Source organism: Loxodonta africana, chromosome 19 (genome assembly GCF_030014295.1).
Source record: "Loxodonta africana isolate mLoxAfr1 chromosome 19, mLoxAfr1.hap2, whole genome shotgun sequence".
In the NCBI taxonomy this organism is placed as follows: domain Eukaryota; kingdom Metazoa; phylum Chordata; class Mammalia; order Proboscidea; family Elephantidae; genus Loxodonta; species Loxodonta africana.
In genome coordinates, this window is record NC_087360.1 from 24389431 (window position 1) to 24408564 (window position 19134).

Genomic DNA, 19134 nt, shown 5'->3' on the forward strand with positions numbered 1-19134 from the left:
TAAATGAGAAGTAGGTGTAATATTTCCCATATGTTTGGGGAAAAAACATGTTTGGAACAGAGAAACATGTTGAATAAAACCATGGAGATGGAATCAAGAAAATTAAGACTGGGTAAGATTAAAAGCTGGTTTCTTTTACAAATAATTTTTGTTTTTTTTAAAAGAGTGATCTCAGGTTGATACTGTTTATTAAGAAAGATAAGATGAAACAATCAATAGCATATAAATTGGGATAGTATTGATTGGAGTTAAAATATTCCAGGGAACTTGTGGTGTTTGGGAAAAGTGTAAATATATTGATGAACATTAGTCTTTGTAAGTTAAGTATGCATGTTTAAATTCTTGCTAAGCATTAGTAGTATAGCATATGATTTCCAAGCAAGGAGGGGGGATAAAGATAGAAATCAATTAATAGAAGAAACAAAACATTGAAAAGGTAGAAGAAAAATAAGGTGTAAAATAAAGTATTGTTAACAAAACACTGCCTTGGCCGGTGCCATCCTTACAATCATTGCTGTGTTTGAGCCCATTGTTGCAGCCACTGTGTCAATCCACTTCATTGAGGGTCTTCCCCTTTTGTGCTGACCTACTTTACCAACCATGATGCCCTTCTCCAGGGATGGGGTCCTCCTGATAACATGTGCAAAGTATGTGAGACAAAGTCCTGCCATCCTTGCTTCTAGGAGCATTCTGGCTCATTCTTCCAACATTGTTGAAAAAAGGTATTTGCAATAAGGAAGGCATTGGTCTTGCAAATTTCTTTCATGTGATCTCTGGCGTCATTTCTATCACTAAGGCCATGTTTTCCAATTGTTCATTCTTCTTTGTTTTCAACGTTCACATTCCAATCAGTAATTACCAGTACATCTTCATTGCATGTTTCATCAATTTCAGGCTGTAGAAGTTGCTAAAAATCTTCGGTTTATTCATCTTCAGCCTTAGTTTTTAGTGCATAAAATTGAATAATGGTCATATGAACTGGTCTTCCTTGTAGATGTATGGATACTATCCTATCACTGACAGCATTGTACTTCAGGATGGATCGTCTTTCAGTTTGTCATTCTTTGATGGCTTGTGTTTTGCTGTGATGCTGAAAGCTATGCCACTGGTATTTGAAATACCAGCAGGGTCACCATGATGGACAGGTTTCAGCGGAGCTTCCAGACTAGGAAGAAGGACCTGGCAGTCTACTTCTGAGAAAATTGGCCAGTGAAAATCTTATGAATAGCAGTGAAACGTTGTCTGATAAGTGCCAGAAGATCAGCCCTTCTGGTTGGAAGACATTCAAAATACAACTGGGGAAGAGTTGCTTCCTCAAAGTAAAGTCGACTTTAATGATGTGAATGGAGTCAACCTTTCGGGATCTTCATTTGCTGACGTAGCACTACTCAAAATGAGAAGAAACACCTCCAAACATGCATTAGTAATCAAAACATGGAATATAAGAAGTATGAATCTAGGAAAATTGGAAGTTGTCAAAAATGAAATGGAATGCATAAACACCCATATAATAGGCATTTGTGAGCTAAAATGGACTGGTATTGGTTATTTTGAGTCAGACAATCATATGGTCTATTATGCCAGGAGTGACAACTTGAAGAGGAATGGCATCACATTTGTTGTTCGGTGTGATGGATTGCTTTTGTGTGGTCTTTCTAGCCATGGCCTTGTAACTCCCACCCAAGTAATTGGGCAGGACTGTGTGATAGGGTAATTGTCCACCAAATAGATTGGTCAGTTTTGCCATCTTGCTGGGCTTGAGGTGAGCCATCCCAGAGGTGGGAAAAAGAGAATCCCACCACTACCAGGGAAGAACAGCCAGGAGCAGAGAGCACATCCTTTGGACTTGGGATCCCTGTGCAGAGAAGCTCCTGGACCCAGAAGACAGAAATGTGAGACCCGGCAGCAGAGACCTGGCATGGTAGGCCTCCCAGCCCATAGAGAATGCTGAATGCATTTGGGCAGAGCCAAAAGGCCAGGGAGAGGCATGCCTGTGAGCGTGGCTGGGAGGCTGTCCTGGTGGAAGAACTGTACCCTGACTGTTCGTGAACCTGAATTGTAACTGTTACTTCTCTAATAAACCCCATAATTGTATTGACTGAGTTTTGTGTGGCCACTGCAATAAGTTATCAAACCTAGTAGAAAGTGCTGTGGGAGGGATGGTTGGTGTCAGAGTTCATAAACGTGGCGAGAGAGGAGGCATGTCTGACCTCTGCCTCATAGGAATCAGGCTTGGGTTGTTGATCTTGATTCTCCTTCCCCTCTGTGAAGTTAGAGGAGGTCAGACACTGCCTCCATCCATTTATACACATCGTCAAAAAGAACACTGCAAAGTAAAAATAATAGATATGAATTAAATTTTACCAACCTCAGTAAATGTAAAAGGAGTAAATACCATAAAATTGAAGATTGGCAGCCTGGAAAAGAAAAGGCAGTTACATATTCACATGAGAGACATCTAAAACATATTACAGAAAGATCGAACATTTTAAAAAAATGGAAAAGATAGGCATTAGGGAGGGGACCTGGGTGAGCAAGAACCTCGTGTGGCAAATGTAGTAAATAGATATTAAGGCAAAACAGACAGAAAAGAGAATCACTGTATAATGATAAGTTATTTAATTCACTAAGAAGTTACAACAGTTCTAAACCTTGGGGCGGTTAATGGCATACTTAAAATATATAAAGCAAAAATGCCAGCCACAAAGAGATGTTAATCACGTTATAAAGCAAATCAGTAAGGATATAGATGATTTAAATAGCACGGTTAACTAGCTTGTTTTAATAAATGAATGTGTAATAAGTTTTGCTATTTCTAGCAAACACTGAAATTTCAGAGGCTAACGTGAGGATTTCTTGCTTACACTAAGGCTTCTGATAGGCTTAGAGATCCAGGGCTTTTGAATCACTGTTCAATCTAGGTCACCAGGGCAGGGGAAGAGTACCAGCAATTACTCCAATATTTAGATGCCTTGGTTTAGAAGTTGCATACTTCATCTCTGCTCACCCCAGTGGCCTGAGCTAACCAGGTGGCCCAACTTTACTGGAAGGGCTGAAGAAACGTGGGGGTGCACACGAAGCAGTCATTTTCTTGCCTGTAATACTAAGAGATATACTCCCACTCCTCACTTATCTCGTTATCTCACGTATCTCATTATTGACATTTCTCATTTACAACAATATTAAATAACGTATGCCTGGCAGTAACGAACGCCGAGGTGCGAGGCGAGAGTGACGCTGGCAGTGGTGGTTATGTGTCAACTTGACGGGGCCATGATTCTCAGTAGTCAGTTACGTAATAATGTATTTTGGCAGTTCTATAATGACGTAGTCATCCTTCATTTTGTGATTTGATGTAATCATCCTCCATTTTCACATAATGCCAGTTTTCACATGACTACCTGGTCTTTGGAATCTAACCATACCGATTAATAAGTGGGTGTACTCGGCAAGTGCACAGTCATCTTCACAAAGAACATCACTGGGCTTTACTTCATTATCTATTACTGTTGTAACAGAAATATCGCTAGTGTGTCACCTTCACAAATTTATTTTCTCATAGTTTAGGAGGCTGTAAGTCCAAAATTAGGGCACCGACTCTAGGTAAAGGCTTTCTCTCTGTCAGCCCTGGGGGAAGATCTCTTCGGCATCTATTCCTTGGTTCCTTGGTTATCTTCATGTGGTTTGGCATCTGTATTCCCTGATCTGTTTGCTCACTTGCTTGTTTGATCTGTTTTATATCTGAAAAGAAATTGTCTTAAGACACAACCTACATTAATACTGTATCATTCACATAAAGAAAACTCAATTCCAAATGGGATTATATCCATAGGTATAGGTTAGGATTTACAGCACATTTTTGGAGGGATGCAGTTCAATCCATAACAGCCACCTTTACCAAATTTCAAAGAATTAGTGTACAGACTGTATTCACTAACCATGATTAACTTAATTTAGAAATCAGTAAACCAAAAGATAGCTAACTTAATAAAAAAAAAAAAAAGCCATATGTTTAGAAATTAAGAAACATAGTTCTTTTATAAATCATGGGTCAAAATAATAATGGGAATAAGAGTTGAAGATCCAGTCTCTGAAGAAAGTGTGAAAAGTTTACTCTTTCTCCTTCCAGGTTAAAGAAGAAGGAGTTTAGTTTAGAGGAAATATATACCAACAAGAATTATAAGTCCCCTCCTGCGAACAGGTAGGTACACATGGCTGGGAAATAATTGAGTGGGAAGACTTCTGAGATGATTGAAGTAAATCTCCAATATTCTCACTTCAGAACAGGCTTATGTTCAGTTCTGCAAATGATGGGTCTTGGAAAGCTACAGTTGACGTTTTTAGTTCTCAACACTTGAATTGGTGTTTGTGATAGGATGAGAAAGAAATGTGTGTTGAATTAGGTAGGTACATATGAGCACTAAGACATTTGTACAAGGGTATTCATTGCAGCATTGTTCAAGAATAGTAAGGGTGTAGAAGCATCCATTAATCAGGTTTTAGTTAAATTATGGTCTATTCTTTTAATGGAATACTCTGTATAACTATTAAGAAGAGCGAATGAGATACGTGGTATAAAGGACAATGCTTGTTTGCTACCATTTTAGTAAGAAAACAAAAAAATGGAGGCTATGTACCATAAGTCAGCAAACTTCAAGCCAAATCCAGACAGTGGCCTGTTTTTTATGGCCTCTGAGCTAAGAATGGTTTTTACATTTTAAGGTTTATTTTTAAAGACTATATTTTAAAAGAATATGATAGAGATCTAAGTGGCTCACAAAACTTAAAATATTTACTGTCTGGCCATTTACAGAGAAGGGCCAACTCTTGATTATATATGCATATTTATGCTTATCTATGTACTGCCTGACTTTTGGGAGGATGTACAAAAAAATCTTAATGGTATTGCCTATGGTATTGTCCATTTTGAATTGTTTTTCACAATATGCATGTGTTACAGATTCATAAATGTGTTTACTTTTTCATACCAAAAAGGAAAAAAAAAAAGCTTCTGGCCAGAGGAAACACTTGACTAAGAAATTGTTAGTGCAAGTGGTTTTCAGCCCCTGTTGACAAGACGGATTAATGAGCCACATGAATCAAAGTCGAGTACCGTTGGTGATTCTGTTTTCTGCTCCGTCCTTAGGTGTTTAGAAACCATCTTTGAGGAACCTAAGGAACGAAATGGTACGCTAATCTCAATTAGTCAACAGAAGAGGAAGCGAGTTCTCGAATTTCAAGATTTTACGGTCCCGAGAAAGAGGAGAGCTCGCGGTAAAGTCAAGGTGGCAGGCAGCTTTACCAGGGCCCAGAAGGCAGCCCTGCAGAGTCAAGAGCTGGATGCGCTTTTGATACAGAAATTAATGGAACTGGAGACCTTTTTTGCCAAGGAAGAGGAACAGGAGCAATCATCAGGTTGTTGAGAAGCAATCCAATTGAGAGATCTCAATTGTTTTTTGGACCTTCTTGAAAGAGGTTGCCTAATTTTGCCCTACCACCCAAACCACTCAAAAGGCACAGCCCATGGATTTTTGCCTATTTTAAGGTGCAAACTTTGTAGTGACCGGTGAAGGAGGGTCCTCTACTTCTACTGCTGAGTGTAGAACCTCAGGAATGCTCCCTTTCTCCTGGAAATGGTCCTGAATGACAGCTGGCCTCCTTGTCCCCATCTCTGCCATCTGCAGGAGGAGGAAGTCGTTGTAGATCTTAAGTAACACTAGGATTCCAAGGACACACGTTACTTGCACGTCCATATGAAAGTTCTGCATTGTTTACGGTGGTGCTAGACCAGGACTTATTAGAAACAGGGCCTAGGGAGGTGGACCTGTCATCCTGCCCTTTGGGGTCTTGCTGGCTCATTTCAGTAGTTGAGGGAAGATGAGCTGCTGTGTTTTCCAGTCCTTTGAGTCCGTCTGCCCAGAGCCTGGGAGGTGTGTGCGTGTGCGTGTGCGTGTGCGTGTGTGTGTGTGGCTTTTCCCTGTTGCTTTCCTCTGCTCTGTGTCTGTGTATCACTCGTGCCAGAGGAGCCCATCCAGGCCCCATTGAGAGTCAGTTGCACTTTTAATGTTGTGGTGTTGATGATTTTCATTTGTTTTCTTTTCTTTTTTTTTGTATTATTACTGCTGCATGTTTGGAACCTTTAAATGTGATTTTAAAACTTTTTTTTTTCTTAAGACATTGAGGAGAAAAACAGAACCTGTCTTAAGAATCTGTTATAGGCATTCGACCGAGTTTTTGGTGCATGTTATGGGATGATAGACATTTTCCCATTGACATGTTTTAAGCGATCCCTTCCCCATCTCTGACTTCTAGTGTAACTCATTGGGGGGAGCACTTTTCATCTGGGTTCTCATTCTGGCCCACTAAGCAGGTGTATTTATTTTAATGACATAAGAAAGAGCAGGTTTCTCCTCCAGTCACTCTTAAAAAAACACTTAAGATTGGGTGTGGTTTTAATGGACTTTATCTGAGATGGTGGTTTGTCACAAAGTTGGGTACAGCAGCTCGGGTGGTAACAAATATAGCCCTGAGTATTTGCAGCTATCAGAGCTGCCTGCTCAGAGGGCAGGAGAGAGGACGAATGGTGGCCCAGATCCAGTGATGCATTCTTGCATGGGATCATAATCAGCCCTCTCTTAGGGCACGTCGCTGTACTCTGGGTTCCTGTGTCAAACCTATTGGAAATTATATAGAATGCCAGAGTTAGCAAAGTTTCTTTGTTTGTGCCTACAGGAGTCTGTGGGCAGAAGGATGCTGTGTGGGTCAGAGGCCCAAAGGTCTCATTCCTTTTCCACTTAATCCCTCTGTGCCCTCACTCTGCTCCCCTCCTCTCCTTCACTGTGTTTTCTCTATCTCTCTCACTCACTCTCGAAACAAGAGCTCAGAGAATTAACATTCCTTGACTGGTGAGTGGAGTGCTGATGCAGCCTCAGGACGCAGCCTCAGGGCACCAGGACATGGGCCACCTCTTCCCGTGCTCCTGGGAGCCCCTGCTGTGAGGAAGCGCACGCGGGAACTGTGAAAGCTCCAGAGACGTTTTCAGTCAGTCTGTTGGAGAAGAGTGGTGGTGCTGGCCTGAAATGTTGGCATCTCTCGTAGGTGTCTTTTTTCCCCGTTTGTTAGTGGGCAGGGAGATTGGGGTGGGGGTGGGATCTCTGTGTGCCTTTGCTTTGCAGGTTGACAGTCTGTGCCATGCTGGAGCAAAAAAAAAAAAGTGCCACATCTGTCTTTTAGGCCCACTTCCTCAGCCATAGCATTTAGATAGCTGAAATGTACCGCTGGTAATCAAGAGAGGCTTCTAAGGCCATGGCCAGTTGGATTAGAAGAGAGCCAGGTGTCCACACTGGCTCCTAATGATGCTAACCTGATTCTGCCATTCTACGTCCACTTTGCCCAGACCGTATAGACACGACTGGTTCACCTCACTACCTCCCCCTTCCTGGGACAGGGCTCTTAGACACTAAATGCTTCTCTCTGTCTTTTTGCTTCAGGGAGTGGGATGCGTAAAATATGTTGTGCCATTGCGCAGACATTTTATGGAGCTCCTGCTGGGCAGCTGGCTCACTACCAGGGAATTGACAGATTCTGTGTCCAGCTCTATCACCAGTAGACAGGTCAGTGACCATGTCATCCAGCAGACTGGAGTTGAGATGGACATAGTTCTGGCATCACCAACTTTGCAGAGAAAACAATTTCAAGTTTGTTTGTTATGGATGTGGTACTTGAAAGGGCCAGGAGCAGTGATTTGGAACATTGGTACCTGGGAATAAAGGGATGGGGGAAATGGAGACCTGGGCTCTTGGAAACCCTATCAGTCCCTCCTTGTCCTGGGAAAGTAGGAGAGAACCTGCTCTGAGGCTGACCTTCTCTCTCCCCTCCCCAGTTCAAAATTAAGAAGGAGCTCCCATTACAAACTTGAAATTAACTTACCTGAAGTTGATACATCAGATTATAGCTGTGCTCTGCCATACTTGTCTTAACTGCCAGTTTAGCCATTGACCTAACCAGCCATAGTGCTGTCAGTGGTCCCTCGGTGCCGGGACTCTTGTGGTGCCTGCCCATGAGGGGAGATGTTACCTGCTGGCATGCCACCTGCCCACAGCTACAGTAGGTTTGCTTCCTGAGTGCAAGTTGGTATGGGGATTTCCCATCTCAGGTGGTAACTTCCTCAGCTATAGCTCACCTCCAGAGGTTTGCTGTTTTTAATATGGGAAAGAGAGGAGAAATCTCAGGTCCAATCAGGGTTCCACCCATCCAGCTTTTCACTGAAACTTTTTTTTTTTTTTTAGTTTATAGCTATATTTAGTTCCCACACCCCCTCCTCTTCTCTCTCTTTTTTTTCTTTTCCTTTTGGTCTTCCCAGCATCATTTCTCCATTAGTTTGAACGTACCTCATCACCTGTTAAAGCAGATTATGTCCACTTTTTCTTACTGACCTTACTCGTAAGAGCTACAACTGAGGAAGGTACAGTGGAAAGATGTGATGTTTGCCTTACTCAGAGCCTGAAGAGCTCGGAAACTCATGCTGTGAATCCCATAATTCAGTGCTCCTCTTACAGCTGTGAAAATCATGATACTTCGTCACAATTTTGCCTGAAAGCGTCTTTTGCGTGGGCACCAGAGCCAACCTGATTCAAAATCAATCAATCAGAGCCAATCAATTCAAAATCCCTCTCTCTGGGCACCATAGTTGCACCATGGTTCCTCCCCATCCACCTGACTGAGAGCAGCACAGAAGGGGCAGAATTGCAGCCACAGAGCTGAGGCTTTGGTGCAGGCTGATGGGATACAGAGCCAGTGCTCCAACTCCAGGCTGGGGTTCCATCTCATAGTCAATACCATGTTCATTAAGATCCACGAAAGACCAACTTTTAGGCAGTAATACTTTTCTCCTGTTACCAGGGAGTGAAGTATGCAGTTGGTGCTTTCTTGAATTCCCTTGGAGATTTTGTTCTGCTTTGTTTTTGTAAGCTTTTCCCTTGAAATCATGGAAAGAACCTCTTAAATACCACATTGTGGGTGGCTGTATCCAAAGTATGAATAGTCGTCCAGAGGTGTGGACTGTCCTGAACTCACGTGAGGGAACAGCTCCATGCCAAAACTGAACTCATTTATTAAGCCGACTAGGGAGAGAGGCTTAATTTTACTAAAATCAAAGCTTAATATTATCTGTCCACAAATTTAGCCCCAAAGCTATTGTGACTGTAAAGTGGGGTCGCTATATAGCTCACCATCTAGCACAGCATACTCTCAGATTGGATGCTTGTTAATTACGTGTTTTCACAGCTCCCTCTCTGGTGCTGAATTGGATTTGAATTCTTGGTGAGAGGCCTTGACATCTCCTTGGGCTGGTCTGGGCCAGTAAATTGCTGCCTGAAGTGTTTATATATTATCATGGTCAACAGTTCAGTGAAATTTGTACATTTTTGGTAACATTGGTATACATGATGCCCCTGCAATTTCTTTTCTGTTTGGTAGTTTGTGACTCTAAAATTCCCACTGTTATGTGTGTTAATTTATGAAAATAAATTTTTTTTAAACCTTTCAAATAACTCTCCAGGATACTGTTTTATTCTGATGGCTTGATAATTAGTTGAAATTTAGCCTGTAATGTTATAAGTTTCTTTTTTATAGATGTTACAAAGTTATATGTCACAATAAGCATTATTTCTTCCAAAGTAGTGGTCATTTTCTGCGGACTGCCCTGTGCTCAGAATGTATGTAGAACCTCACACTTAAAATGGCCTTCAGAGCTTACGATGGAGCTTTCTGAATTTACCCAGTGGTGGCAACTTATCTTTTGTGAGGAATTTCCTATTTGGAAACAAAATCATAGCTGATTAAGTTGGGTAATGTTGCTAAGCAAATAATTTGTGTGATTTTTAAATGGTGCAACTTACTTTCTCACATGACTGGCAAATTAAAGAGTGGTTATAAGTTTAGGTCAAAATATGTGTCAACTATAACAACATAATTAGAATAGGTCCCTGCCTTGCTGAGGAGAGTATACATATGGTGGAGTATAGTCATTAAAAAAAAAAAGTCTCACATTTTGTCACATGCTTTTCCCAGTTGTACGTGAGGTTAGGCTGTGAGCCTTCTAACCCTCAATTCTTTGTGAACCAGTGGAAACTGGTGAAAGAACAACCCTGAAAGCATGGCTCTCTAATGCCGTACCAACATGTTTCACATGGCTGGGGCAGGATATTCTTCCCTAAGTACAGATCGAAAGTACTGCCCTTCCCTTCATCTCAGGATTTCTACAATAAGGAATTCTGTCTGTGTATCTTCTACCTTTAGGGGGCATTCTGCCTGACAGTTCTGCTTCTGCTTGTTGGGTTCCGTGATTATTTGGGAAAGAGTACTCTCCTACACCTTTTCTTCCGTCAGAAAGGAGAAGGCCTAATTATATATTGAGCATTATTATTTCTTTAACATCTCCCAGAATAGCTTTTTTCTCCTCCACCACTTTTAAGAGAACTGTCCCAAACTGATGTAAGAGTTGTCTTCAAATAAGAATGCATGAATAAAATGAGGATATATAAAAATATATGAAGAAACCAAACAAATATTGTATCTGAAAGAGAGTAACTGAAATGAGAAATATAATGGGAGTATTTCAACAGGTAAAAGAAAGAATTGGTGAATTAGTGGGTAAGATAGCACAAATTACAAAGGATGAAGACAGCAACAAGAATGAAGGTTCAAGACTGCTGAGCACAGTTTTTAATGGAGTAATGGGACATCAAAAGACTTAATATATACATCACAGGAATTCCGGAAGATAGGACAGAAAGAATATTTGAAAAATGACAAAATTTTCCCAATCTGACGAAGGACAAGAATGTGTAAGTCCAAGAAGCTCAAAGAACTCCAAGCAGGATAAACTTGAAGAGATGTACACCAAGACACATAATCAGGCTCTAGAATGTTATAAATGCAAGATGTCAAGTGTAATATTCATGGTAACTACTAAAAAAAATCTTAAAAAGATGCACAAAAGGAAAGAAGAAGGAACCAAAGAGGCTCACTAAAATGAACCAACAAAACACAAAAGCAGACACGATTAAAGGAAAAAGAGAAGGCTTGTTGTTAGGTGCTGTCCAGTCAGTTCTGACTCATAGTGACCCTATGTACAACAGAACGAAACGCTGTCTAGTCCTGTGCCATCCTCACAATTGTTTTTATGCTTGAGCCCATAGTTGCAGCCACTATGTCAATCCATCTTGTTGAGGGTCTTCTGCTTTTTCACTGTCCCTCAACCAAGCATGGTGTCCTTCTCCAGTGACTGATCCCTCCTGATAATGTGTCCATAGTATGTGAGACATACTCTTGCCATCCTTGCTTCCAAGGAGCATTCTGGTTGTATATCTTCCAAGATTTGTTTGTTCTTTTGGCAGTCCATGGTATATTCAATATTCTTCACCAGTACCACAATTCAGAGGAGTCAGTTCTTCCATCTTCTGTATTCATCGACCAGCTTTTGGATCCACATGAGGCAATTGAAAACACCATGGCTTGAGTCAGGCACACCTTAGTCTTCAAGGTGGCATCTTTGCTTTTCAACACTTTAAAGAGGTCTTTTGCAGCAGATTCTCCCAATGCAATGTGTCATTTGATTACTGCTGCTTCCATGGATGTTGATTATGGATCCAAGTAAAATGAAACCCTTGACAACTTCCATCTTTGTGTGCGTGTGTGTGTATGTGTTTTAAGTGAAAGTTTATGATTCAAGTCACTTTGTCATACAAAAACTTATACACACATTGTTATGTGACCCTACTTGCTCTCCCTGCAATGTGACAGCATATTCCTCTTCCACCCTGTATTTCCCATGTCCATTCAACCAACTCCTGTCCCCTTCTGCTTCCTCATCTTGCGTCTGGACAGAAGCAGGCCATTTAGTCTCATGTATCTACTTGAACTAAGAAGCACACTCTTCACTGGTATCATATTATGTCTTAAAGTCCAGTCTAATTTTTGTCCGAAGAGTTGGCTTTGGGAATCATTTTACTTCTGAGCTAACAGCCTGGGGACCATATCTTCCGGGGTGCCCCCAGTCTCAGACCATCAAGTCTAGTCTTTTTGCTAGAATTTGGGTTCTGCAACCCACTTTTGTCCCACTCCATCAGGGACTCTGTTGTGTTCCCTGTCAGGGTGGTCACTGGTAGTAGCCAGGCACCATCTAGTTATTCCAGCCTCTGTTTTTTCCATTTATCATGATGTTTATTGGTCCAGTTGTGAGGATTTTTGTTTTCTTTATATTGAGGTGTAATCCATACTAAACCTTGTGGTCTTTTATCTTCATCAGTAAGTGCTTCAAGTCCGCTGCATTTTCAACAAGCAAGGTTGTATCATCTGCATATTGCAGGTTGTTATTGAGTCTTCCTCTAATCCTGATGCTTGGTTCTTCATATAGTCCGGCTTCTCGCATTCTTTGCTCAGCATACAGATTGAATAGGTATGGTGAAAGGATATAACCCTGACGCACACCTTTCCTGACTTTAAATCACATAATATTACATTGTTCTGTTTGAACCACTGCCTCTTGATCTATATACAGGTTCCTTATGAACACAATTAAGTGTTCTGGAATTCCCATTCTTTGCAATGTTATAATTTATTATGATCCACGCAGTTGAATGCCTTTACATACTTAATAAAACACAGGTAATCATCTTTCTGGTATTCTCTGCTTTCAGCCAGGATCCATCTGACATCAGCATTGTTATCCCTGGTTCCACGTCTTCTTCTGAATCTGGCTTGAATTTCTGGGAGTTTCCTGCTGATATACTGCTGCAGCCGCTTTTGAATGATCTTCAGCAAAATTTTACTTGCGTGTGATATTAATGATATTGTTCGATAATTTCTGCATTCGGTTGAATCACCTTTGTTGGGAATAGGCATAAATATGGATCTCTTCCAGTCGGTTGACCAGATAGCTGCCTTCCAAATTTCTTGGCATAGACGAGTGAGCACTTCCAGTGCTGCATCTGTTTGTTGAGACATCTCAATTGGTATTCCATCAGTTCCTGAAGCCTTGTTTTTTGCCGATGCCTTCAGTGCAGCTTGGACTTATTCCTTCAGTACCATCAGTTCCTGATCATATGCTACCTCCTGAAATGGTTGAACGTCAACAAATTCTTTTTGGTACAGTGACTCTGTATTTCTTTCGTCTTCTTTTGATGCTTCCTGTGTCATTCAATATTTTGCCCATAGAACCCTTCCATATTCCAACTCGAGGCTTAAATTTTTTCTTCAGTTCTTTCAGCTTGAGAAATGCTAAGCATGTTCTCCCCTTTTGGTTTTCTACCTCCAGGTCTTTGCACCTTCGTCTTCGCAAGCTGCCCTTTGAAATCTTCTATTCAGCTCTTTCATTTCATCATTTCTTCCTTTTGCTTTAGCTACTTGATGTTCAAGAACAAGTTTCAGAGTCTCTTCTGACATCCATTTTGGGCTTTTCAGAAGCAGATTGCTGGGTCCTTCTTCCTAGTCTGTCTTAGTCTGGAAGCTTAGCTGAAACCTGTCTACCATGGGTGATCCTGCTGGTATTTCAGTACAAGTGCATAGCTTCCAGCATGACAGCAACACACAAGCCCCCATAGTACAACAAACTGACAGATGTGTGGGGGAAAGAAGGCCTAAGACACACAAAAAAACAGAGTGGCAGAAGTAAGTCCTTTCTTAAAAGTAAGAAATACTTATGTTGTTGTGTTGTTGTTACATGCCGTCGAGTCGGGTTCCGACTCATAGTGACCCTATGCACAACAGAACGAAACACTGCCCAGTCCTGCGCCATCCTCAAAATCGTTGTTATGCTTGAGCTCATTGTTGAAGCCACTGTGTCAGTACACCTCGTTGAGGGTCTTCCTCTTTTCCGGTGACCCTGTACTCTGCCAAGCATGATGTCCTTCTCCAGGGACTCATCCCTCCTGACAACATGTCCAAAGTATGTAAGTCGCAGTCTCGTCATCCTTGCTTCTAAGGAGCATTCTGGCCGCACTTCTTCCAAGACAGACTTGTTTGTTGTTTTGGCCATCCATGGTATATTCAATATTCTTCGCCAACACCACAATTCAAGAGCGTCAACTGTTCTTCGGTCTTCCTTATTCATTGTCCAGCTTTCACATGCATATGATGCGACTGAAAATACCATGGCTTTCGTCATTTTTTTTTTTTTTTTTTGGTCAAGTGCACCCTAGTCCGCGAGGTGACATCCCTGCTCTTCAACACTTAAAGAGGTCCTTTGCAGCAGATTTACCCAATGCGATGTGTCTTTTGATTTCTTGACTGCTGCTTCCATGGCTATTGATTGTGGATCCAAGGAAAATGAAATCGTTGACAACTTCAATCTTTTCTCTGTTTATCGTGATGTTGCTCATTGGTCCAGTTGTGAGGATTTTTGTTTTCTTTATGTTGAGGTGCAATCCATACTGAACTCTGTGGTCTTTGATCTTCATTAGTAAGTGCTTCAAGTCCTCTTCATTTTCAGCAAGCAAGGTTGTGTCAACTGCATAACGCAGGTTGTTAATGAGTCTTCCTTCAATCCTGATGTCCCGTTATTCTTCATAAAGTCCAGCTTCTTATATTATTTGTTCAGCATACAGATTAAAAAGGTATGGTGAAAGAATACAACCCTGACACACACCTTTCCTGACTTTAAACCAATCAGTATCCCCATGTTCTGTCCGAACAACTGCGTCTTGATCTATGTAAAGGTTCCTCATGATCACAATTGAGTGTTCTGGAATCCCATTCTATGCAATGTTACCCATAGTTTGTTATGATCCACACAGTCAAATGCCTTTGCATAGTCAATAAAACACAGGTAAACATCCTTCTGGTATTTTCTGCTTTCAGCCAGGATCCATCTGACATCAGCAATGATATCCCTGGCTCCACATCATCTTCTGAAACCAGCCTGAATATACTGCTGCAGCCGTTTTTGAATGATCTTCAGCAAAATTTTGCTTGCATGTGATATTAATGATATTGTTCTATAATTTCCACATTCAGTTGGATCACCTTTCTTGGGAATAGGCATGAATATGGATCTCTTCCAGTCAGTTGGCCAGGAAGCTGTCTTCCATATTTCTTGGCATAGATGAGTAAACAACCTCCAGCGCTGCATCTGTTTGTTTAAACATCTCAATTGATAGTCCATCAATTGCTGGAGCCTTGTTTTTCACCAATGCCTTCAGAGCAGCTTGGACTTCTTCCTTCACTACCATCGGTTCCTGATCATATGCCACCTCTTGAAATGGTTGAACGACGACTAATTCTTTTTGGTATAATGACTCTGTGTATTCCTTCCATCTTCTTTTGATGCTTCCTGAGCCGTTTAGTATTTTCCCCATGAAATCCTTCACTAATGCAACTCGAGGCTTGAATTTTTTCTTCAGTTCTTTCAGCTTGAGAAACGCCGAGCGTGTTCTTCCCTTTTGGTTTTCCATCTCCAGCTCTTTGCACGTGTCATAATAATACTTTACTTTGTCCTCTCAAGAGGCCCCTTGAAATCTTCAGTTCTTATACTTCATCAGTTCTTCCTTTTGCTTTAGCTGCTCGACACTCAAGAGCAAGGTTCAGAGTCTTCTCTGACATCCGTCTTGGTCTTTTCTTTCTTTCCTGTCTTTTCAGTGACCTCTTGCTTTCTTCATGTGTGATGTCCTTGATGCCATTCCACAACTTGTCTGGTCTTCGGTTACTATGCGTTACTTTGGTTCAATGCGTCAAATCTGTTCTTCAGATGGTCTCTAAATTCAGGTGGGATATACACAAGGTCATATTTTGGCTCTTGTGGACTTACTCTGATTTTCTTCAGTTTCAGCTTGAACTTGCATGTGAGCAATTGGTGGTCTGTTCCACAGTCGGCCCCTGGCCTTGTTCTGACTGATGATATTGAGCTTTTCCATCGCCTCTTTCCACAGATGCAGTCAATTTGATTTCTGTGTGTTCCATCTGACAAGGTCCATGTGTATAGTTGCCATTTATGTTGGTGAAAGAAGGTATTTGCAATGAAGAAGTCATTGGTCTTGCAAAATTCTATCATTTGATCTCCGGCATTGTTTCTGTCACCAAGGCTGTATTTTCCAACTACTGATCCTTCTTCTTTGTTTCCAACTTTTGCATTCCAAGCACCAGTAGTCATCAATGCATCTTGATTGCATATTCAATCAATTTCAGACTGTAGCAGCTGATAAAAATCTTCTATTCATCTTTGGCCCTAGTGGTTGGTGCATAAATTTGGATAATAGTCATATTAATTACTCTTCCTTGTAGGCATATGGATATTATCCTATCACTGACAGCGTTGTACTTCAGGATACATCTCGAAATGTTCTTTTTGACAATGAATGCAACATCATTCCTCTTCAAGTTGTCATTCCCAACATAGTAGACTATATGATTGTCCAGTTCAAAATGGCCAATACTAGTCCATTTCAGCTCAGTAATGCCTAGGATATTGATGTTCATGCATTCCATTTCATTTTTGATGATTTCCAATTTTCCTAGATTCATACTCCATACATTGCAGGTTTCTATTAATAATGGATGTTTTCAGCTGTTTCTTCTCATTCTGAGTCGTGCCACATCAGCAAATGAAGGTCCTGAAAGCTTTACTCCATCCACGTCATTAAGGTCGACTCTACTTTGAGGAGGCAGCTCTTCCCCAGTCATCTTTCGAGTGCCTTCCAACCTGGGAGCTGCTATTCATAATGGTTTCACTGGCTAATGCTTTTCAGAAGTAGACTGCTGGGTCCTTCTTCCTAGTCTTAGTCTGGAAGCTCAGCTGAAACCTGTCCTCCATGGGTGACCCTGCTGGTATCTGAATACTGGTGGCATACCTTCCAGCATCACAGCAACACGCAAGACCCCACAGTGCGACAAACTGACAGACATAGAATAGACAGAGTCATTATACCAAAAAGAATTAGTCGTCGTTCAAACATTTCAAGAAGTAGCATATGATCAGGAACCGACGGGACTGAAGGAAGAAGTCCAATCTGCTCTGAAGGCATTGTTGAAAAACAAGGCTTCAGGAATTGATAGAATATCAATTGAGATGTTTAAACAAACAGATGCAGCACTGGAGGTGCTCACTCGTCTATGCCAAGAAATATGGAAGACAGCTTCCTGGCCAGCTGACTGGAAGAGGTCCATATTTATGCCTATTCCCAAGAAAGGTGATCCAACCAAATGTGGAAATTATAGAACAATATCATTAATATCACATGCAAGCAAAATTTTGCTGAAGATCATTCAAAAACGGCTGCAGCAGTGTATGGATGGGGAACTGCCAGAAATTCAGGCCAGTTTCAGAAGAGGACGTGGAACCAGGGATGTCATTGCTGACATCAAATGGATGATGGCTGAAAGCAGAGAATACCAGAAGGATGTTTACCTGTGTTTTATTGACTGTGCAGAGGCATTTGACTGTGTGGATCATAACAAATTATGCATAACATTGCGAAGAACGGGGATTCCAGAACACTTAATTGTGCTCGTGAGGAACTTTTACATAGGTCAAGAGGCAGTTGTTTGGACAGAACAAGGGGATACTGATTGGTTTAAAGTTAGGAAAGGTGTGCATCAGGGTTGCATTCCTTCAACATACCTATCCAATCTGTACGCTTAGCAAATAATCGGAGAAGCTGGACTATATGAAAAAGAACGGGGCATCAAGATTGGAGGAAGACTCATTAACAACCTGCATTATGCTTGCTGAAAGTGAAAAGGAGTTGAAGCACTTACTAATGAAGATCAAAGACCACAGCCTTCAGTATGGATTGCACCTCAACATAAAGAAAACAAAAATTCTCACAACTGGACCAATGAGCATCATCATGATAAATGGAGAAAAGATTGAAGTTGTCAAGGATTTCATTTTCCTTGGATCCACAATCAATAGCCATGGAAACAGCAGTCAAGAAACCAAAAGGCACATCGCATTGGGTAAATCTGCTGCAAAGGACCTTTTTAAGTGTTGAAGAGCAGGGATGTCACCTCAAGGACTAGGGTGCACTTGACCGAAGCCATGGTATTTTCAGTCGCATCATATGCATGTGAAAGCTGGACAATGAATAAGGAAAACTGAAGAATTGACGCCTTTGAATTGTGGCGTGGGTGAAGAATATTGAATATACCATGGACTGCCAAAAGAATGAACAAATCTGTCTTAGAAGAAGTACAACCAGAATGCTCCTTAGAAGCGAGGATGGCGAGACTGCATCTTACATACTTTGGACATGTTGTCAGGAGGGATGAGTCCCTGGAGAAGGACATCATGCTTGGCAGAGTACAGGGTCAGCAGAAAAGAGGAAGGCCCTCAACAAGGTGGACTGACACAGTGACTGCAACAATGAGCTCAAGCATAACAAGGATTGTAAGGATGGCACAGGACTGGGCAGTGGTTCGTTCTGTTGTGCATAGGGTCACTATGAGTCGGAACCGACTTGACGATACCTAACAACGACAACATATGGGATCAAATTAACAAGAGCAATTCGAAAATTTACATAACAAACTTAGGGTGCAATGAGCTCATATTAGTGGAGGGGGAAAATTTGAAAAAGGAAGTTGAGAATGGTTGCACAACTTGAAAAAGGTAATCAATGTCGCTGAATTGTACATATAGAAATTGGTATATGTTGTGTGTATATTCGCAAAAGTAAAAAAATGTCAGATGGGTTTTAAAAATGCTATGAATACAGTGCAAATGATTTACAGCATTGTTTGAAGTTCAATAAAAAATTCTTTAAAAAAATAATCTTCATGGTGTTTTTGTTGTGAAAATATATATACCACATTTGCTAATTCAACATTTTTCAGGTGTACAATTTAGTGATATCAATTAATTAATTATGAGCAACCACCCATAATGGTTGCTAAATCTCTCACCATCATAAACACTCAATGCTTCCTAAACAATGGCTTCCCCTTTCCTCCTCCTACTGCCTGTGGTAATCACTAATAAATTTCAGCATCTATACATTTGTCTACTCTTGTTATTTCATATAAGTGAGATCATACAATATTTGTCCTTTTGTGATTGACTTCTTTTGCTTCAGCATAAGGTTTTCGAGATCCATCCATATTGTAACTTATATCAGGACTTAATTTCACTTTATGGCTGAG

At 41.0% G+C, this 19134-nt stretch overlaps 1 protein-coding gene across 11 annotated transcripts in view; it reads left to right on the forward strand.

Annotated features, from left to right (window-relative positions):
• PRR14L (proline rich 14 like) overlaps window positions 1-14121 on the forward strand; it is an 86569-nt gene extending 72448 nt beyond the window's left edge. For 4 of the 11 annotated variants that reach the window (XM_023559207.2, XM_023559210.2, XM_023559209.2 and 1 more), the window contains exons 8-9: window positions 4130-4201; window positions 5147-14119. In XM_023559207.2, coding sequence (XP_023414975.2) covers window positions 4130-4201; window positions 5147-5423 — 349 coding nt within the window. In that variant the 3' untranslated portion in view covers window positions 5424-14119. Of the gene's footprint in view, window positions 1-994; window positions 4203-5146 lie in introns of those variants that run through there. The other 7 variants (XM_023559211.2, XM_023559212.2, XM_023559215.2 and 4 more) reach the window with 4 other exon arrangements.
• Window positions 14122-19134: the final 5013 nt, after the last annotated feature.